We start from the raw sequence: 20,226 nt of genomic DNA, 5'->3' as shown, positions 1-20,226 counted from the left end.
ACTCGGTACTCGGTTCCTGTCAGCCCTGCATACGGTACGGTACCTTATCTCTCCGATATCTGGTTCGGTGGCTTTTCGCACCCGACCCAAGCTTTGGACCCAAGGTATTTTGAGTTTTGACAGCACGCGGCGGGAATCATGACTCGGATTCGTCGCCACCCACCACGTTGACCGGATTTTGGGAATGCACTCCGTGGATTTCGTGAAGATAGCTTGCAAACAACAACAACAAGCCAGTCCGTCAAAAGCGGGGCATTCCTTCGGGACGTGGGGCCGTCAGCGGTCGCCGGTGAACGGGAGCCGATCATCAAGGTCCCCGCCCCGGTTACAACGGCGACCTTTACATGCATGGGTCGTGATGTGATCTGCGATAGCCGAGAATTAATTCACACTTCCCTCGTTCATTCCCCTTCCTTCTTTTCTTTTGACATTCTCTGCTACTTCCAGTTCATTCGTCAATATACAGCCGCTTTTGACGCCGTTTGTTGTAGCTACGGGGTTTTCACTCTTGATTTCCATCTTTCAGGCCACGTCATCCTTTGGACCCCAAGTACCAACAATACCACAGGTCCAGACCAACGACCTGTTGCCTCACTTCGTCCTGTCTCCTGTTGGTCCTGACTCGGATCAAATTTGTTGGTATTATTATTACAAGGGTCAGTTGGGACAAAAATTCAAGGAACCTGAATAGCACCAAACGCTTTTTGCATCCACCGGTACGCCTCTTCACTTCGCGGCCCGTACGAGTACGACTCATAAGCTCCAACAGTCATTCTTTCAGTCACAACCTTGGTGACTCGCCCATCAATAACTGACAAACGAGACGGTGAAGGGTCGCAACAATAGCTCACTGTCGCAAACACGGGGTATAAGAGCCCACCGATCAAGCTGTCGTCTTCCTCTTTTACCGTCAACCAAACAACAACCGACAAGGAACAAGAACCAGCTCACCGCCAAAATTTCCCACTGCCCTAGAATCACCTCTAGAAGTCAACCCATATCATTAGCTAGGGATCAGCCAAATCACCAACTCCCAGCATATTATCAACAACCAACAAACCCAGCGAACAGCCACGATGTTCCGCCAAAATCCCAACTTAATTCAAACCCCTCTCACTCCTATTTCCACCTCCCGCACCCCTCTCTTCCTCCTCCACGACGGTGGCGGCACCATCTTTTCCTACTACTGCCTCTCCGACCTGCACCGCCCCGTCTACGGTCTCTTCAACCCATGCTACTCATCCAAGTCCACCTTTGAAGGCGGTATCCCCGAGATGGCCAAAACCTACCTCAGGTACATAATCGACACGCTGTACGGTGATGACCAATGTAACGGCAAAGTTTCCGCTGCAAAGGGTGGAAATCCCAAGGAAGGGGAACGTGATCTCATCCTTGGAGGCTGGAGTTTGGGGGGCATGGTGTCCGTGGAACTTTCCAGACAAATCCTCGATTTCAACACGGGAGAGGCGGCTAAAGCACAGGCGGCAGGGAAACCGAAGGAAAATGCCCGAAAACTGAACGTGCTAGGAATCGTCATGATCGACAGCATGAACCCCAACCAGCAACACTTTCCGCAGGACGCGAAGATTGCCAGTCCCAATGCGACGACTATGCAATGGGGCCCGCATACCAAGCCTGAGACCAAGGAGGCGGTGCTGAGGTGTTTTCACGAGGCGAGGCGCATGCTTTCGTTTTGGGAAATGCCTACGTGGCCTCGACTGGAGGAGCAGGAGGCGCTGTCCGAGCGGGAAACAGGCGGTCCGCCGCCAGTGGTGCTGCTCAAGGCCAAGGAGAACGTGCCGCTGCAGGAAGAGCAGGTGAAAGAGGGGGAGGTGTCGAGGACGGATGTACAGCGTAAAGACGCAACGCTGGGGTGGGGTAAGTACCATGAGGGCATGGTACGGAAGGTGATGGAAGTTGAGGGAAACCATTTCAACCTGTTCACGGAAGAGAAGAGGGCGGAGATTGTGACGAGGGGGGTGAGAGAGGGGTGTGAGCTTCTGGAGGGGCTGTGGAAGCAGAGGGCCTAACGTAAAGGAGCATGATGTCGTCAATGGGAGCGAGGACAGCGTTATGATGGAGGTTGAAACTTGACCCGCGGGTACCAGCTGGTAACGGCGTGAGTATGTGTCGCCTGACAGACGGGAGACCATATCTCACACTCGGACTCGAAGGTTATTGGTCGGGATGTGACTGGAGTCTGAATGGAGGTGGTAGAAGGGAACAAATGGTTCCCCAAAACGGTACATTCACGGCCACTGTTTTTCAGTGAGCCCGTGTGTAGTCTTCTGGGAATTACCTGGGGGGAAAGAGGAAGGAGAGCAGCAGGACAAGGTGCGAGGAAAATTCAGTTTAATACGGTTTGAGAGAACGGACCAGTAACCAACAGAAGGAAATAAATCACCCGAAGGGGGCACTGGCAGGCAAGGTGGGGAAAGGTGAAGTGATACGTGGAACGAAAGGGGACGCAAGGCGAGGCTTGTGTTGTCGTCGTGGAATTTGAAGATGGCACATGGTTCAGGAGTTACTCGGTTGGAAGTCAGAAGTCCGGAACCGACGGGAGATACGAATGGGTTGGAGAGGGGAGCCGCAGGAAATTGAAGACAGCCGACAACGGATGAACTTGGACGGCGCCAAGATCAGCGTTGGTGTCCTGACCTTTGATCCTCTGCTTCCATGTTGAAGCGGCCGCCCTGCCGCTGATGGAGAAGAGACTTGGAGGGCATGGCGCAGTCACGGTTTCTGCACGGGGCATGACCGGAGCGAGATGTCATGTCCACCTGATTGTGCTCGTGAGGGCAGCCGGTCGGGTGGGCTAGCACAGAACAAGGAAAGAGCAAATTGATAGAGAGGTTTCAAAATTTGTCCCTAATCAATTTTAGGAAACCGAAGACGCCATGAAAAGGCAAAATGAGTCATTGCTAATCCAACCGCTTTCCCGTTGAGACTCGAGTGAGATAGCAAGTGCTAACGTCTGTTAGTGAGGAATATAATTTGAGGCGTGAAAACACTATCTCTTAGCACGCATGTACTATGCACACACGGGAAGCAGGAACATCTGCGATGTTATGCATCTGCACCACGCGACTTCTATTTACTTCTGCGTGCGAGTCCACTACAGCGTCGGGTCCCCTCGCCCCTTCCACTCTTGACAGGAATAGTACAACGGGGAAGCATCGACTCAAATTGTGAACTGGTGCGTGACGAGAGGACTGGATTGATCGAAGTTGTCTCGTGAAAAGGGTCCCTTCCTTTCAGGATCCCTGGCCCTCTGTTTTGCTTCCAAACAATCTTCTTTGCAAGGGTCCAAGGACACTTGACCATCTCTCGCCGACCACTTTAGTTGCAAACTACCCACTCCCTTTCCTTCGTTGTATATTCACCCCTCGTGATCTTGGTGATCTTCAAGTTGAGCATCGCAAATGTGCTCAAAGCGACAGAAATCCCGCTCCGCATGCCCATCTCTAGCCCCGGGAAGGTGGTACGATGCAGGCGCACGCCTGATCTGCGTGTAAGTGCCTCGCCTACACAACTTTTGCATGCCCGTGGTATCCTTACCAGTTAATGGGGCTGACAATCCGAACAGACAGGAACTGTCAGCCTCACCAACGAGTGCCAGTTTTGCTGACAAGTTGGATTGTTTTCTAGCAACGTTAGCGAGGCCAGGTCGCTTCTTCTGGAACCGGCTATCTAGTGTTTGGCAACAACACTCAAATCCCAAAAGGTTATGCGCGAGAAGCAACGATAATACGGCGCACTTGGAGCCCACTGATGGTAGTCGCAAGAACATAACAACATCGCGCCTGGACGCAGTCCCGTCAGCATCTCGAGCATTTCTCTCGGGTCATCGTCCCTTTTTGTTCACTGTCGTCGTGGTTCGGGACCGAAACTGACTACTACTTCCGGTAATCATCCAAGTGGCCGTCTCATAACAACACGCGGCTGTCAGAACATTTTTGAGTTATGCCATTATCATATGCTGGATGTGCTAAGATGAAATGCGCTATGTACTTTCGTGCATCCAGCGCTGCGCACAAGCCAAGGGTCAATCAGTTCCTACCATGGTTAAAACTTGCATTCTTACAAGGAACGAGGTCGTATTTGACTTCTTTTATTTACTTGACTTTCGTAAATACGCGTATCAAGGTATTATGCACCCCCTCCGACACTCCCTGCTCACCTCGAATGTTTTCGGTACACGTCGATCTTGTACAAAAAACAGCAACAACCGGTACCAACTGAGGGAGGCCATTGGCCGACCCGCACTATCTCCGGTCAGCCAATCTGCGTTTCTGGTTCAAGTATAAGTGTCTACAGTTCTCATAGAACTTGTAGGTGAAAGCAGGCAAGGGAGCTTAACGTTCGTTCCACTCGAACCTTCCTCGGTACACCGAGTTCTCCCTCTCTCAGTCTGCCATGACGGTCAACATCTCGTATTTCGTTGCTCTTGGGTATTCTCTTGTGTCGGCAGACGTTGGAGGTGATCCCACTACCACAGCTCACACCCATCAAGCCCAGCGGGAAGGCTATATTGCTCGGGACTTACTGTAGTACACTTACGCCACCGGTGAGTATGGCCGTGCTACCTTAAAGATGGTACACAGGGGCTAACCGTGCTCTTTAGATCCTACGATACCGAGGCATCTACCTCCTGTAAATTGCCTGTGTATACGGCGTAGCTTGCTCCGCTTAAGTTGACCCGTGGTCCCGTGTGTTTTCAGTCAAGATGCACCGAACATCTCCCACTGAAGTTCCCTCCCCTGAAGTCTTTCCGGGAATCCGTGTATCCACGGCCAACACGGACGAAGCAGTTCTCTCAGCACTGCCCCAGGGAGCGGGAGACCCTGGCAATGTCACAAACGGCATGAAATACATGGTCCCTAGGAGGAGGCTCAGCTCTAATGGTGGTGCCGATGTCCGAGGTGTTATCAAGTACCTCCCGCGCAAGGAATCGATTATTTCTGAGCTGCAAACATTCGACATCCTGGATATGCCACATGACAGGTTCAACCATCCAGTCATGATTCTGTCAAAGGGATGGGAAGAAGATACGGAAGTTGTCCGTGTTTGTCTGGTAGGTCGCTCCCGTTTCTCCTCGGACTGAATACAAGGGTGCAGTACAGTCATTTCATTCAGACCATGGAATCCGCTGGCCTGGTGAGTGTTAACCAGAATGGTTCCGTTTAGGTAACCAGTAACGGCGACAGAGGCCCCTTCACAAGTCCCGGGGTTCTGAGGCATCGTGATCTCATGGATCTTTCGTCCCGTCGAGACCAACCACAGACCGACAACACTCTTTTCCTGCAGAGCGGCATGGCAACCCTCCCGAAAGAATGCGCCGTAAATGTAGGGACAATTTACACCGTGCCCTATTGGTCGCTTAGGTACTGGGGCTCTGGATGGAATCTTATCACCAGTCCCAAGCTCCTGATGTCGTCATTTCACAAAATGATGGATTATATCGATCACCTCTCACGGAAACGGTCGGAGATGGAGGGCTCGTGGCGAGAAGGACCAGGAGCAACTGAGGAACTGAGCCATACCCCCTCGAACGCCCCTATCCCGTCAGACACTACCACCCCCTCAAGTCCCTCTAATACCCCCTCATACACCCCTAGGACCTCGCGGTGGACCAACGAAGACGTTGAACGATCGATTGTACGGGTATGGTATAGGTCTGGATGCGAACTATTGCCTCAGGAGCGGCGATGGCGGGACGGGAACCACAGATTTGATGCTATGTCAGATGATCTGTCCAAAGGCTCTACGCCTAACGTGGACGACGGAGGCGGAAGTGACTCGGACGTGAGCCGTTTATGGGATAGCGACACGGATGATGATTTACCTCTATTAGTACCTATGAGTTGTTGACCCATACAAGTTATGAAGATGCTAGTCTAGTATTAGTTAGTGGGCATTTCGTTCTGAGGCATGAAACACTAACACATGGCAGATATGCACTAACATGCATATCCGCAATATTGTATCGTATGTTTGCACCGTTCGCGACGGTCCACTTCTGCAATCCGTACCAGCCGGATCTGCTCGCTCCTGCCACTCTTGAATTGTACAACGGGGAAAGGTCGAGTCAAACTGTGAATTGGTGGGTGACGAGGAAACTAACTGAACTTTCTGTTGCGATAAAGTGTCTTTCGCTGGAATCTCTACCTGGTTCTTTGTGTTTTGCTTAATTGATCATCGCAATCCTTGAATACACACTCTCTCTCTGGACGTGCACTTGACCACCTCCTGCCGCCCCATTCCTACCAACAAACCCTCTTCGTTTCTGTAACTAACGCCTACAGGATCTTTGGCTCCATGCCTGGGAGCTCTGCTCAGCGCCAACGCTCCAAATTCTCGGGACTTGCCTACTTCTGGACTGCACTCTGTCTGGGGTGCATTCACCTGTCGGTTTGGCGTGCGTGCAGTTAATGCGGTTAGTTTCACCTCACATCCATCCATTTGGTATCCGTTCCTGCATATGTACCTACCTGACTAACGATCCTTGGTAATCAGGTGTTTTGTTTTGTGCCGAAGCCAGTCGCTTGATCAGAACAGAACAGGTTATCCAATCAGGCACGGCGACATGGCCCATATACCTAGGTACCTACATCCGATGACCTTACCCATTTTGTGTATCTTCACCTTTTCTTCGGGACTATTGCTCGATAGACAACTGACTTCCGAAGTGGCCGATTCCTGATAGCACAAACCGATGTGAAGCGGGAACATAACTTGGCCTTCAGGGCTTGTCAGACTCTTGCCGATTCAGGCACTCAACACCTCGATCGAACGTGGCTCGTGATCTCAATCAAATCCCACGCCTCGAAGCACCCGAGGTGCGCGCATTCTGCCACTATGTACATGTTGCAGTCCACTGCTTCCTGCAGGCGAGCTGCAGGGCTGAATGCTTGCTACCGCGACGGTGCCATGGGCTTATCGACGGCTGCCATGAGCTCGCCACATGTAGCTATGCACGTACATCCTTTTGTTTGGGTTGCCATGGACTTTGCCGGTGGTTTACCAAATCGTGATCTTGCGTTGTAAGTTGGCAACTCCCCGGGTTTAAGGTATCCAGCTATCAACTCTGTCGTGCGATAGCTGCCATAACGTATTTGGAACGCGTCTAACGCATCTAACGCTATTCCGGATATTCTAGACTACTCGCTCGTAAGGCCGTGTTTGTTCCGTCAGTAGTGCAGCAAGAGATACTCTTCTGTCCATAACCCAAGGCGTTCTGATCACCAGAAAAAGACTTTGTCACTTCACTATTACCTGAACGAACGCGCCCTAAGGGCTGATAAAGAATTGCCAGTCTCTTTCCTCGTACAGACCCGGTAGCCCTGGCGAGAAAGGTATCGTCTGCCTTCTGCGTGGTTGGCAAGAAGGCCCAGAATCGGAAGACTGCGGGCGTGCGTATGTGTCTTCTCGTTCTTCTCTCCTTTTACATGCCTCTTCATGGCGTAGCTCATCAGCCAACATTCCCCAGCGTTGTATTCCGCCGAATTCCCCCATTGCTTATTGCGCTCTGCCTTTTCTCGTTTGCTAAATCGGTTACCACTTCCTGCCTCTTTCCCTTGATACCCATTCCTTTTCCCCAGCTCAACATTGAATCTCTCACGTCATCATAGCTCACTATCGTCAAGCCCAGCGGGAAGGCTTCGCTTTCTCAGTACTGACCGCAAACTACTCGCACTACCGGTAAGTTCTGTCACGTTACTTCACCATGTTTCAATTGGACTAATCGCGTTCTTCAGAACACCAATGGCAACCTACGGCACTCCAATTTCCCACTCCGGAGGGCCTGTGGAGTTGTTTTTACCTGATTCTGGTAATCGCAGATCTGCGTGTCATTTGACAACATGGGCGCAGTAACTATGTTATCTCCAGCTGAGTTTGGAGACGAGCCCAGCAGCGTCGAAGCGGTCGGGAAGTACCTGCCCCCTCATATGAGGTCTTGGGAAGAAGGTGACGACATCAGAGGCGTCATAATGTACCTGCCAAAAAAGGGGGACATCGAAGACGATCAAATTCACCACGTCGAGCAGATAGACGATAAAATATGCGGTCATCCGGTTGTGCTATTCAAGAGTCGGATAGGGAATACGGAAACTGTTGATTTCTTTCCGGTTAGTCGCTTCTGTTTCATATCGCTCTCAGGACACTGACACCCATTTGCTCCTGTCCCGGAATCTCCCCTCAAACAGCAATTGATAACCAACATGGCCCCATTCAGGTGACTAGCTTCGGTCGCGAGGGCCCTTATCAACCGGGAACCAGGGTTCCTAGGTTCCCGGATTGCATGCCTATCCCGCTTCTTCCAGAGCTTGAATGTCAAGACCCAGATCTCTCTTTGGATTTAGCGGGTGGCAGGGCGAGCCTCGACACAGCGTCAGCCGTGAACACGGAGAAGGTGTATACTCTCCCCTTCATAATCCTCAAGTTATGGCATCATACACACAGCCTCGCGACCGGTCCAAGGCTCAAGAGAGATTCATTTGAGAAGATGGAGAGATTTTCCGAGAAGCGGGATGAGAGGCGCAAAGTTATTGCGGGAGATTGGCATAACGAGCGAACTGCGCCACAACCTGAGACTGGTACCTCTCTGAACAGCAACACGAAGCAATCCGTGTTTGGGCGGGGTGAGAAGAACAAGGAGTCGATTAATTGGCGGGAAAGGAAACCGGTTCCTGAGGGAGGTCGGAACAACGAGAGATGGGACAAGGTTCGGCGAAGAGAATCAGCTCCTGAGCCGGGTAACACCTATAAGCTGAAGGAACCATGGCGAAAAGACCCGATTGCGTCGCGCCCCAGGAAGTATTCCCTTGAAGAAGCCAGTCACTCGAGTTCTCTAACTCCTGAGAGCAATCCTACCACTGCGACCACTCATCCGACGCCGATTATTCCTGTGGGCTTGCCTAGCTCTTCCACAACATCATCCTGGACAATCCCTTCTTCTTCCCCTTCACCACCTACAACAGCTAGGAACATGCCTTCAATCCTGGTCTATCCAAGTCAATCAAACGCCCAACCGACAAAAGAGCTAGGCGTGCAAGACGACCAAAATAAACCCACACCCGGCCCGTCTAACAATAAGCGACAGAAGAGGAGTTCGAGCGTGACCTCCAGCACAAACTACGATGACCTTCTGGATTCTGTTTCAGACGTGGAGGAAGGATCAGAGTTTCCGGGCACGATGTCACCTTCATCGCCGCGACATTCTAATTACGTCGGGTGAAACGACAGAGGGCCGTGAAATAGACGGGATTGAAACAAAGGAACACCGGGAATCTCATTCACTGCAGCAACAACAACAACTATAAATCACGAAGCGCTATACCGCCCAACCCATCATCGAAAATCACAATATGCGCCTGCGCCTGCCTCGGCATCATCGCACCAACCACCTCTTTTCTTCCGCCCAGGTCATTCTCTTCAAACGTGATGAAATCAGTACACGGCACATATAAATGAGCGATTGATCCGAATCCATGGACCATGAGTGTTTCGAACCATCCTTCACCGCACTTGCCATCTTTCCCTTTGACGCCGCCGCCCTTCTTTTTCCCATCGGCATCGTCATCTTCATGTTCGTCTTCCTCTGGAATGCCGCTGGCGAACATGCCAACTTTCTTTCCTTTGTTGTTCTTGCCTCGGAATCGCATGCCGCCGAGTAGGCCAACATTTTCATCCTGGTCTGCATGTGGGCTGTGCATGCCGCCATACATGTGGTCGTCATCTGAGAGGCTGATGTACCTCCAACCAGTGGATCCGGCAAAGGTGAAGGAGGTGGAAGTTCCGGAGGCGATGGCGGCGCCGAGGGTGTCGTTTCGGACTTCCGAGTTGTCCATGTTGTTGTCGTCCGGTATTCCGATGCCGCTGTCGGCCGAGTTGCACCTTTGCCAGAACCTTTTGCTGTTGCCATTCCCATTTCTCGTTCCGCCCTTTGTACCATCCTTCCTAGTGTCGTTCCCTACAGGGGAGCCATCACCGCCACCAAACCGGCCACCGATACCACCACGACCCTCCTCCTCCCTCTGCTCCCGGGTGCACCTGCGCACCCTATCGACCGGCCCACGCCCATTGACCCCATACCCATCGACCCCATACCCATCATCATCATCATCACCAAAGAACCCCCTAAGCCCTCGCCCCAGCAAGCTTCTTTCGATAAACCTTAGCAATGGTCTCCGGATTCGGCCCCGTAAACGCCCCAGCCGCAATGACATCTCGCTTGCCGATCCTGACGAACTGCACAGGCGTGCCGCTTTCAGCACCAGGGATCGCTTCCCTCACGGCCGCGACAATTCTCTCGTATTCTTCGTCGGTCAAGCTGCCGCCGCCAAACAACAAAGCGGTCGGGATGTGCCGTTCGGTGGGAGGGAGGTTGGTGTTGGAGCCGAGACCAGAGGCGGGGGTAATGGAGGTGTCGCCTGAGAAGAGAAGGGGGAGCTCGTGAACGGCGGTGGAAAGGGAGAGGGAGGTGTGGACTACTGTTTATGGGGAGGGGCTGTGAGTATTTGTTTGTCTGATGTTTGGGTGTTTTGTTTTGTTTTGTTTCCTGCTTGCGGTGGAGTGAACTGTGAGAGAAGAAAAGGTAAAGGCATGAAGGTGTGAAGGAGGGAAGAGAGGATGAGGAGAAGGGATGGAACCGAGGAACCCAAGGAGAGGGTTGGAAAGGGGGATAGCGCCAGTAAAGAACAGAAGAAGGGATACCAGCTTGGACATTGAACAGAACGGCACACCACACGACCAGTTCAAGTCCAGTCGGTACCTTCCATACCTACTCGGCAATCCCCCCCTCAAATAACAACGAACAAGAAATAAGACAGGAATAGACCAACCTTCAATATCAGGCATCAATTTCTCACTAACAGCCGCAGCCATCTTAGGATCCCGGCCATAAGTCGCGACGTAGATCGGCTTGGCCTGCTGCTGCTGGTTGTCGGTCATGATGGGCAAGCTATATACTAGCTTTGGTGCTTGTTTCCTGGTATAGGGTACTATCGTTGCGAGTTGCTGTGTACTGCTGTACTGCTGTACTCCTGTACTGGGATCCTGGTATTCTGCGAATCCTGGTATCCTGGGGTCTAATCCTGGGATCCAATCCTGAGATCCAATCCTGAGATATGCTCGAGTGGGTCGAGTGGCACGACAGGAACGCCAAAACCGTACCCTGCTTGTATGCTTGTTGCCGTGGGGCGTGGGCTTGGATACGGCTTGTATGGAGCTGGGATCTCGACGGACAAATTCGCGGGACTGGGTATGGGGTAGTGAGAACTAAACTTACTTCCCGTCAGTCACAGTTAGCTGGACTCTCCGAGTTATCTGTACTAGAGGTATTCATGGACGGCTCTTTCCGTTTCGTTGTTTGGCTTAGGGCTGTGTATGGAGTGTGGATGGATGACGACTGCAACTGGCAGTTGGCCGACGTCAAAGAAGGGCTGGCTCTTAATCTGCGGTCACTCAATGAGAAACAACGAACCGATAAGACGGGAGGAAACGACGAAATGAGGAAACCGAAAAAATAGAACAACGGCGGTTGGTGGACGGCACCGGCCGAAGCCCGGCCACTCGGCCAATGCGATCTGGAGGAAGCGCGATCTAAACAAAGACATGGACAATGGAGATCATCGCGATGATCTCAGAACCTAAGATATCTTGACGTACGGACGGCACGGAAGGACATCCTCCACCAGCCAGTGGAGATGGATGCTGGGTGAATGGTGGATGGTGAACGGCCGACAGACGCTGGATGGATGAAGCCTTCCAACGAGTGGACTGTAATTGGCCAGGACAAGCAGGACAAGCATTGGTGTAACCCGAAAAAGGATTGGACCAAATAGCATTGGCAGTCGACATGAAAAGTGGAAGGTGGAAAGTGCTGTAAGACGGAAAACGACATGGAGGGACAAAGGGGGGGCACAAGAGGCGTGAGAGTGTAAGACACACACCGTGACATACATGGGTATGGGTATGGGTATGGGATGGGTGTGGTGGTGTCTTCGGAGCAAGAAGAAGAATATGTCGTGTACCTCTTTGGAATATGTTGTGTACCCCTTTGCGACGGGATTTGCGACAGAAGGTTTTTTTCTTGAGACGGAACAGGGTACAAGACACTGAAATGGGTGTACTGGATAGAGGCGGATATGGAGATGGTGATGGATGGATGAGTGTTTATAGCACAGCAGAAGTATTTCGCGTTTTAAGAATGGTGAGGATGTTGTTTATTTATATGGGCAATGACTCAACAATACATTCATTCACAAAATATTATGCACCTACTTCTCTGCATGATTCTATGCTTCGCGACCGTGTTCTCCTGTTCGGGCCGAAACAAAGCAGCAGGAAAAGATTGGAGGTACCTACCGCAATATTTCGGGCCATTAGGTGTTAGGGTTTGCTCAATCCCTCTACTATAACCCTATATTCACGGCATTCGAGACTTGAATTGTCACTGTCAACCCTGGGACCCTAAAGTCCAACGGCCCGAAATACTGCGGTATGCCGAAGACAATGTACCTTGATGGCGACATCATGGAAAGTTCTTGGCTTGAAACACAGGTGTTAATCGTGCACCCAAAGCAAAGATGGCGTGAGGTATGCCTTGGAAGATTCCAGATAGTCTGCTTAATCAACTGTTCATTGCCTGAGTTGCCCGCGGAGAACCTGGAGTTGGTCATCACGAAGTGTATTACGTGGATATTTAACTCGTGTTCAAAGCAGAATTGTGGAGGAAGCTTTGCGTTGGCGTATGGAAAATCGCGAGAACTGCACATGAACAGGTATTGATTCTAGCTGATGGCACTCCAGTGAGTCCAATCGACATCAAGACTGCGAGAACAATACCTATCCAGACGTCAGCACGATCCAGCTTCTGTGACTCCTGGACGATTGGTACTTATTCAGGTTGACTAGATCTCTGCGACGATTGAGCAAGGTCCATGATGGCATCCGGCGTTATGGTGGCAAGGGCATATTCAAACACTTATTGGATGGGACCTACCTGTACACAGGTCGATAGAGCTCTCGGACGATCAAGTGAGGTTGCACTTCCAGTCGCTTGATTTGCCGATATCTTCCCGGATCTTCATGTTACAGCCCCAGGAGGCCCGGATCCTCAGCCTCGGATGTCAACCTGAGCTCCGGTGGCGTACGCGGCTCAGTTTAAGCTTCGGGTGGCGTCGATCCGCAATGACACAGTCGCAATGGGCCGGCTTGCTGGAGAGAGACACCAAGCCTTCCTTCCTCCTAGGGCGCTCGAACGGCAATGCCAAGTTGAAACACTGGAGCACTGGGACTCTGCAACGCTGACACTTTTGACGGACTGGATTGACCGGAACATTGATAAATTGGACAGTGTCTCGGGCGAGTCCGCGCCATGTCTCTGCCTTTTGCGCCTGACACAGGGTATATAGTCCGTGCGGCTCCCCCAGCTGAACTTCCAAAGAATGAGTCGGCTGCCGCTGCTGACCCGATGGCACTGTCCGCAATGGTCTATCGATAGGAGCTGTGGTCCGTGGTGTCGTGCAGCCGTCGAGTGGATTCGTGGACTCTGGACTGTGGAGACGGGTCAAGGACTCGAAGTTGGGGAAGCTCCGGCCAGCTGTCCGCAAAAGGCACGGCATGGGGCTCAGCACGGCGGAGTGCAGACTCGACGTACAAGTGCACAATGGGCAACTTGCTTTTGTTTGATTGTCTTTTGCTGACTTGTGGACTGCCGGAGCGGCGTCATGTTAGAAAGGTGATGTTACACATGGGCATGGACATGAAGTGTCTCGCAAGTACCAACCATACCTTAGCTCTCTCTCTCTCTCTCTCTCTCTCTCTCTCTTGCACTATGGGTGGCCCAACGCAAGCATCAGGAATAGGTAGAATGGTGAGACGCACATATGGAGAGACGGCCGTCAAATCACGTCTTGGTCGAGCAGAGGCGACATCGACAGAGGCGAGAGTTAAACCAGGGGAATGGACGCAAAGAGGGGCCGAGTAATTTTCGACATCGAGCAAGATAGAGGTCGTAGAGAAAGCCGTAAACTGGAGGTAAAACGCCGGGTGCTCAGGCAGAGTGCACGATGTTCTCCAATGAAGACGACAAAATCTGGGAATTTGATCCAACTTGCTTCCCAACCTCCACTCGGACACTCCATCATCGCTCCTTCCAGACAAGACAATGCTCTTCCAATTGCACTCCAAAGTCATGATCACTCCTTCCTGGCTTTTGTTCCAAGGGAATTATTGATTCTCCACATTCGCGACGACAAAGACGCACCTGCCATACGAACCGGCCTTCCGCTGCGCCAGCACTGGAATGGAACTGAAGTGTCCATCAAGGTCACTGCCCCAGTTTGCGCTCTCGACTTCCAACAGAACCTCAATATGCAACTGTCAATTCCAAGTTCCAAGGCCGAGTGCATGCAGACCTGGCAGACCGACTGCGATGAAGGGCAGCTGATGGTTAAAACTGACACTTGACGGATGGCAGCTGGTCGGTAACGCCATTGTTACATATGCACATCTGCACATCCAGTAGTATCTATCTGTCCATCTGTCTGCAGTCTTTCCCACGAGGACAAGATAAGGCCTCTGTCATGCGATGACTAACCCGATCACTATTCTCTTGGTACTTAGCTTGGCATGCGCAGCAGCAGCAGCAGTAGTGCATACCTCTGCATGCTGGAAGCATGGAAGATAGAATGTTAGAATGTTGTGACTTGGAAGATGGAACAACATGACCTAAAACACCAGATGCACAATGCCTTCAACGCCCTTGAGGCTTCGTCAGCACCAGATATTAAACATCAAAAGGGCACCGAAACTCGACCTCTCGGGTTCCATTATCCTCTCACTTATCATTCTCTTTGGTACGACCTTCACTCTCATTGATGACACTTATTTCTACCAACCCTCACGACATTTATTACCCTCGACCGATTGTTGTCACGTCACTAGCGTTGCTCAACAGATCAGAATGGGCAACCTGGCCATTCGGATTTCTTCATCACCCACCCTGTACGATGAATGTACGCATCATAATAGATGGGTGGTATTATCAAACGTCTGGCGTAAATAAGCCTAACCTCATTCCCTCCATCTTTTTTTTGCGGATTATATTCGCTATTTGTTGCCCGAATCCAACGTCTTCGCTCCCCTGATAACACCCTGCAGCAGACGAATCTCAATCAATACACCGTTCAAAGGGGTAGGACGGCCGGGATAGGCTTGTCCAGATCAATCCATTCATCGTCAGCTTCCTCCTCACATCGTAACTCCTCACTCCCTCAGCTGAGGAAGGACAAAAAGACTGTTGTCAGCAAGCAAGCCACTCGGGAATATGTCAGCCAGTGAATGTTCAACTTCCTTCCCATTCCCATCCCCCATCCCTTCCTTCCCCTTTCTCTTCTCCAGTGTCTCAGACGAACTAAACGAATCTAGTCAACATTCGTACCACTGCGTACGGGTTGCTGGATCAAACCCAGTCAGCAATGCCTACGGTTCTCCACGGGCACGTTAAAATGGAATGATCAAGGCTTTATCCACAAGCGACTGATTTACTTGCCAAAACCAAGTAACACTCGAATCCGCTTGCTTTGGGATCTCTCATTCTTCCCCTTCCGGTTCTCTACCTAACTTGCCGAATATTCGCAGAATACATGTTTCGGCTTCGCCGTTCTCCTTAAACCGAGCATCTTGTTGTTGGCTGCTCGTTAGTTGCCTGCAGTTTACCCTGACCAGATTCAAATCCCCCGGCCTCCTAGCTGAGGTCTAACAAAAGGATGGGGGGTAATATCCGTTTCCGCTTCTGTTTCAGGATACTGAGAACCGAGTTTCTCTGGGCAAACGGCGCCTCTAGAGGTAAATTCTTGGCGCCAGGTCCTGCCTGTTCTTCAGACAAGCGATTCGAACTTTGGCGAGTACCACTCTTGGGCACATTCCTTGCGTGAGAAGACCGAAGGATGCGACCCGGTCTCCGAGTGGCTAGATGTCGCTGGTTGCTCATAGGAGGACGGCAGCAGCGTAACTAAGTTCGCAAGGCTGTGTACGTTTGTACCTCTCTTCGTTGCGAGCGTTGTTCTGTGCTCCGGATTCCCGAAAGTCAATGGCAGTTGCCGGTTGGTGTATGAGTGAGCATTCGGAAGTGGGGTGTTCACCTTCAAGGGGCACGAGAACGAGAACGACCGTTGCCTCTGCAGAAACTATCCAAGTTAGCACAACTTCCAACGGCGGGTTGCATGCGTGTAGTCTCTTACTGTGTCGTCCAAGCTAGAACTGCAGATTTGGACATGGCTGTCTGTTCTGAGTAAGTAAATCGCAACGTTGTCAAGACACACAATGTATGCCGTATATAACCAAAGCGAGAAGCCGTCGGGGACCGGATGGAAAATGTAATCAGTGTAGGTGATCGAATCTTATTCAACCCATTCCTATAGAACAGTGTAGGTAGTATCCAAGAAACCGAAACCAAAAACAACAGATATCCAAGCAAGCAAGCACTCCCTTTTCCCTTTCTTTAAGCACAGTCAACTACTTCATACAATCCATAATTCCCATCCATCAATCCATCCAGCAACAAGTCCATGCGTTCCAATGTGCAGACGTATTTTCGCTTTGGTGTTTGCTTCCCGCTTGCTGATTTCGCCTTTTTACACCCCGGAAATCCAAAAACAGGGTGTTTGAAAGCCCACACCATTAAACCGCCCATCATAATTCCTTCCAACATACAATACAACAGGAGAAACAGATTGCAAATGCGTTTGTCTGCAAGAAAGCCATACCCAAACGCCGTCTGTTGAATGAACGCCTTCAGTAGATACAACATAAGAAATAAGCAGCCGCAGGCGTGAATAGACGAACTACCGTTGTGTAGCCATGTTCCCGAGCGCCGTGTGTGTGCGGTCAGAAATATAAACAAGAACAAAGGATAATAAGACTGAACCAGCCAGGCGTTGCTTGATTTTGCAGAAAATTAGACAGTAGAGTAGAGTAGATAGAAAATCCATGCCTCCCCGGCCTTTCCCAGTTCCAGCGTTACTACCTATGCTGGACTTGTCCAAGCTGCTGCTGCTGTAACGAGTTGTAGTCCATCGGGTTCCCGCCCATCGAGTGGGTATTTATCCCTAGCGAATTCATGGTCCCACCCATTGGCATATCCGTGTTCGCTCGTTGCAGTGCTTGGAAGTCCCCCACGGTTCGTAGTTGCTGTGGCCCTCCTGGTTGGCCATGTCCCGGTCCCATAGCGAAAGATGTTGCTCGTTGGGGAGGTGGTGGCCTGCCCATGTTCATGGCTTGGGGATCCATAGGATTGTTCATGGTATTACTCATGCCGTTGTTGTTTATCCCGTTGTTCATCCCGTTCCCTATGCCATTATTCGTAGCGCCATTTATCCCAGGATTGATCCCCTGGCCTATGTGCATTTGCTGTGGCATGGATAGGTTTGGTGCGGAAGTAATATTCCCCGTGTTTATCCCTTGCATTTGGTTAATATTGGCAAAGGCGGGTATCGATGGGTGATGGCCATGCTGCGACTGCTGACCAGTCATGCCATTGGGCGTCCCTAGTGATGTTGGTGGCCCGTGGCTTATTGGGCTCATCACCATCTCAGGCATTGTGGTGAAATCGGCAGGGAGGCCGTGGTGCATGTCCATCTGACCGGTTGGAGACATGATGGAAGGAGAGTTTCCATATGGCGAACTCATGTCGTTGTTGGAGTGTCCTCCGTTGGGACTTCCGGAATCATTGCTCAACTCATCCATGCGAGGGAGGCCGAACTTGTTGTCGTCGTAGTCAAAGCAAGCAGGTTGGCCCATGCCAGCGTTGCCGAATCCATCAAAGATATCGATGTTGCAAGGAGGCAGGCCAAAGTTGGGCTGCTCGGGCGCAAACTGGAGCATCGGGTTCGCCAGCGTAGGGATGAAGTCGTGAATCTTGCCGAGGAGGAGCGGCAGGAATCGGTGATCACCAGAGCGAAGCACCGAAAGAACGTTCAACACCTGATGAAGCTGCTCACGCGGCCCCACCTTGAAAGGCATGCGCCTCGATGGCTGGTTGGAGAGCACGTCGGTGAGGGTGCCGGTGATGCCGAGAAGCTTCTCGATCAAGGTCAAGCCAGGAAGACCGAGGTTACCGGGGAAGTTGGCAACCATGGGAAGCAAGTCGTTCGCAATATCGACCGGATATGGGTAAGGGAGGCCGGCCTCGTTGCTGTTTCCGCTCGCCACTGTCAACTGCCACGACGTGTTCTTGATCCATTGTTGGTTCATTTGCATCTCATTGAGCTGGGTGTCCTCATCGCGAAGAAACGGCGGCAGGACGTCATCGAAGCTCTTTTGTAGCCCACTGAAGTAGCTTGCGCACTCGTCTCTCGTCTTGTTCCAAAGAGGGAGAAGGGAGTTGTCGAAAGCGCGGAAGAGGTTGACCTTCTGGAAGAAACCGTTAAGCTGATGGGGCAGCAGTTCGGTGTTGTCATCGTTGATTGTGGGCCGGTTGATGGTCGCCTCAAGGGTCAAGGGTCGACGTCGTTGGAGGGCATAGGCTCTGAAAACGGTCATTACGATTAGCTTGACGCAACGTGGGACAAATAGCGTGGGGTAAGACATACCTCTCCGTGGCAAAAAGAAGCCAGTACAACCGTCTGCGGCGAGACGACTCGATAATGTCGTACTGCGTTTGCGAGTACGTGTCCTCCTTGTTCATGCCAGAAATGTGCGCCATTGTTGTGGCCTCGCGCAAATGGAACCAGGCCTTTTCGTGCATGTCGAGGCCGTGGAAGCACGCAAAAAGGAAATAGCTGGTGACCAGAGTGTTGAGGCTCGGGTTGTCGGAGTATTCGAAAGCCTTGCGCACGCGAAGCGTCTCCTCCAGCAGTAGCGTGCTCGAAATATGTTGGCTTCCAGGCATATTATCGAAGCTGTAGGGATCACCACCGGGCATGGGCATGCCGGGCTGCAGGAACATGAAGGCGCACAAAGCCGTAAGCACGCAGTATGTATCGAGGCTCTGGTCAACGTATAGCGCCTGCTGCTCGAGTCGCTGGCGGTTTAGGATGGGCATCATTGTGTACATATTGGTGAAGAAGAACTCGATGCATTCCTTGACCATATCGTTCGTGAGGAGGCCGGGGCTCGGGGCCAGGTTGGGACTCGAAGGCGGGCTGTTGATGCCATTCAGGCGGTTCTGGACCTTGGCGGATAGGCTCGTTTGTCTTCGCTGATGACCTTTGCGCGCGAGCCCTTGGGGCCCTTCTTCTGGGGGATTTGTGTTTCGCGCAGTTCGCTGATGACCTTTGCGCGCGAGCCCTTGGGGCCCTTCTTCTGGGGGATGGCATTGTAGGTGCACGTCAACTGGGAGGCGTGGCAATTGCGACACGGGTTGATGCCATCACACTTGACCTTGCGACGATGACAGGCATCGCAGGCGCGTTTGACGGCGGTAGACATGGCGGTTTAATATACAGGGGAGCTGTCACCAGCCCTTCTCGTCGTCGTGTTACTAGTCGGTGCAAGGTACGCAGATGGACGGACTATGCTTGGGTAGCGGTCGTGCGGTGTCCGTGGCAGCGGCCCTGGTGGCACCGGTGGACCCTTCCAATGTGCAAAGATGGGACGAACTGCGAGGGACGGCACGGTGTGCGTTCGGACGAAAGTGTAGTGTATCGTAGGGATGTATATCGCGGTTCGTTTCGATCGGATCCGATGCCGTGGAATGTTCTGCGCGTACAGTGAGTAGCGTGGGCACCGTGGAGAACAAGCTCGCGACGAAGGCTAGACTGGATGCGTCGTGCGAAATGCGTGCGAAATCCACGACGACAAGGCTTGTTCCAGTCGTTTCTTCTAAGCCAGCGCCGACATATGCGGCCCTATTTGAGAAAAGAGGCAATAAGGTTGTAGATGATCTGGGGCAGTTAGGCGGGATCGTGGAGACTCTCCAGAGTCAATCGCATGCAGTCTGGGGTTGAATCGGCCCGTCGCACGAGGTTTGTGTGGAGGGTGCCGGGAGGATGGTAAGTTGGGACGGTTGGGTCGGTTTTGGGAGTTGGCGTGTCTGGGTGTCGTTTTTTGGTTTTGGGGCGGGCTAGCTGGATGCCTCAGGGTATTGGATGCTTTTGGTGCGTGTTCAGTGGGCGTGTGCTTTGGGTTTGGGCGGTAAGCACGGGACTTGTTCGGGTGAGGTGATTGAATAACAGTGGTTCGTTTCGCTCGTCTTGTTTCCTTGCTGCTCTTTTTCTT

At 51.9% G+C, this 20,226-nt stretch overlaps 5 protein-coding genes across 5 annotated transcripts; 3 read left to right on the top strand and 2 right to left on the bottom strand.

Annotated features, from left to right (window-relative positions):
* The first annotated feature begins 914 nt into the window (after positions 1-914).
* SMAC4_08226 (uncharacterized protein) lies at positions 915-2,896 on the top strand. Its single transcript, XM_003347194.2, has one exon. The coding sequence runs from the start codon at positions 1,077-1,079 to the stop codon at positions 2,028-2,030; it is 954 nt and encodes a 317-aa protein (XP_003347242.1). The 5' UTR covers positions 915-1,076; the 3' UTR covers positions 2,031-2,896.
* Positions 2,897-4,726: 1,830 nt separating this feature from the next.
* On the top strand, positions 4,727-5,104 carry SMAC4_08227 (uncharacterized protein; the record flags this gene model as incomplete). The annotated part of the gene is made up of 1 exon (XM_003347195.1): positions 4,727-5,104. The coding sequence occupies one exon, from the start codon at positions 4,727-4,729 to the stop codon at positions 5,102-5,104; it is 378 nt and encodes a 125-aa protein (XP_003347243.1).
* Positions 5,105-8,500: 3,396 nt separating this feature from the next.
* Positions 8,501-9,266, top strand: SMAC4_08228 (uncharacterized protein). Its single transcript, XM_003347196.2, has one exon. It carries the CDS (start codon positions 8,507-8,509, stop codon positions 9,236-9,238), a length of 732 nt encoding a protein of 243 aa, XP_003347244.2. The 5' UTR covers positions 8,501-8,506; the 3' UTR covers positions 9,239-9,266.
* An 8-nt stretch (positions 9,267-9,274) lies between these two features.
* On the bottom strand, positions 9,275-11,495 carry SMAC4_08229 (uncharacterized protein). Its single transcript, XM_003347197.2, has 3 exons — positions 10,845-11,495; positions 10,177-10,493; positions 9,275-10,037 (listed from the first exon to the last, which is right to left on the bottom strand). Exons 1-3 carry the CDS (start codon positions 10,951-10,953, stop codon positions 9,318-9,320), a joined length of 1,146 nt encoding a protein of 381 aa, XP_003347245.1. The 5' UTR covers positions 10,954-11,495; the 3' UTR covers positions 9,275-9,317.
* A 5,536-nt stretch (positions 11,496-17,031) lies between these two features.
* Positions 17,032-19,437, bottom strand: SMAC4_08230 (uncharacterized protein; the record flags this gene model as incomplete). Its single annotated transcript, XM_003347198.2, has 3 exons — positions 17,032-18,535; positions 18,600-19,215; positions 19,266-19,437. The coding sequence occupies 3 exons, from the start codon at positions 19,435-19,437 to the stop codon at positions 17,032-17,034; spliced, it is 2,292 nt and encodes a 763-aa protein (XP_003347246.2).
* Between the last annotated feature and the right edge of the window lie 789 nt (positions 19,438-20,226).

This window comes from Sordaria macrospora, chromosome 2 (assembly GCF_033870435.1).
Source record: "Sordaria macrospora chromosome 2, complete sequence".
Lineage (NCBI taxonomy): Eukaryota > Fungi > Ascomycota > Sordariomycetes > Sordariales > Sordariaceae > Sordaria > Sordaria macrospora.
The sequence above is the reverse complement of the archived record's forward strand: the minus strand, read 5'-3'. Positions and strand labels throughout refer to the sequence as shown.

Coding starts and splice junctions, on each gene's coding strand:
- SMAC4_08228 (XM_003347196.2), top strand. CDS start 8,507: ATGGAGAGATTTTCCGAGAAGCGGGATGAGAGGCGCAAAGTTATTGCG.
- SMAC4_08229 (XM_003347197.2), bottom strand. CDS start 10,953: ATGACCGACAACCAGCAGCAGCAGGCCAAGCCGATCTACGTCGCGACT. Junction 10,494..10,844: donor ATTGATGCCTGATATTGAAG/GTTGGTCTATTC, acceptor CCCCATAAACAG/TAGTCCACACCTCCCTCTCC. Junction 10,038..10,176: donor ATCCGGAGACCATTGCTAAG/GTTTATCGAAAG, acceptor ACCCGGGAGCAG/AGGGAGGAGGAGGGTCGTGG.
- SMAC4_08226 (XM_003347194.2), top strand. CDS start 1,077: ATGTTCCGCCAAAATCCCAACTTAATTCAAACCCCTCTCACTCCTATT.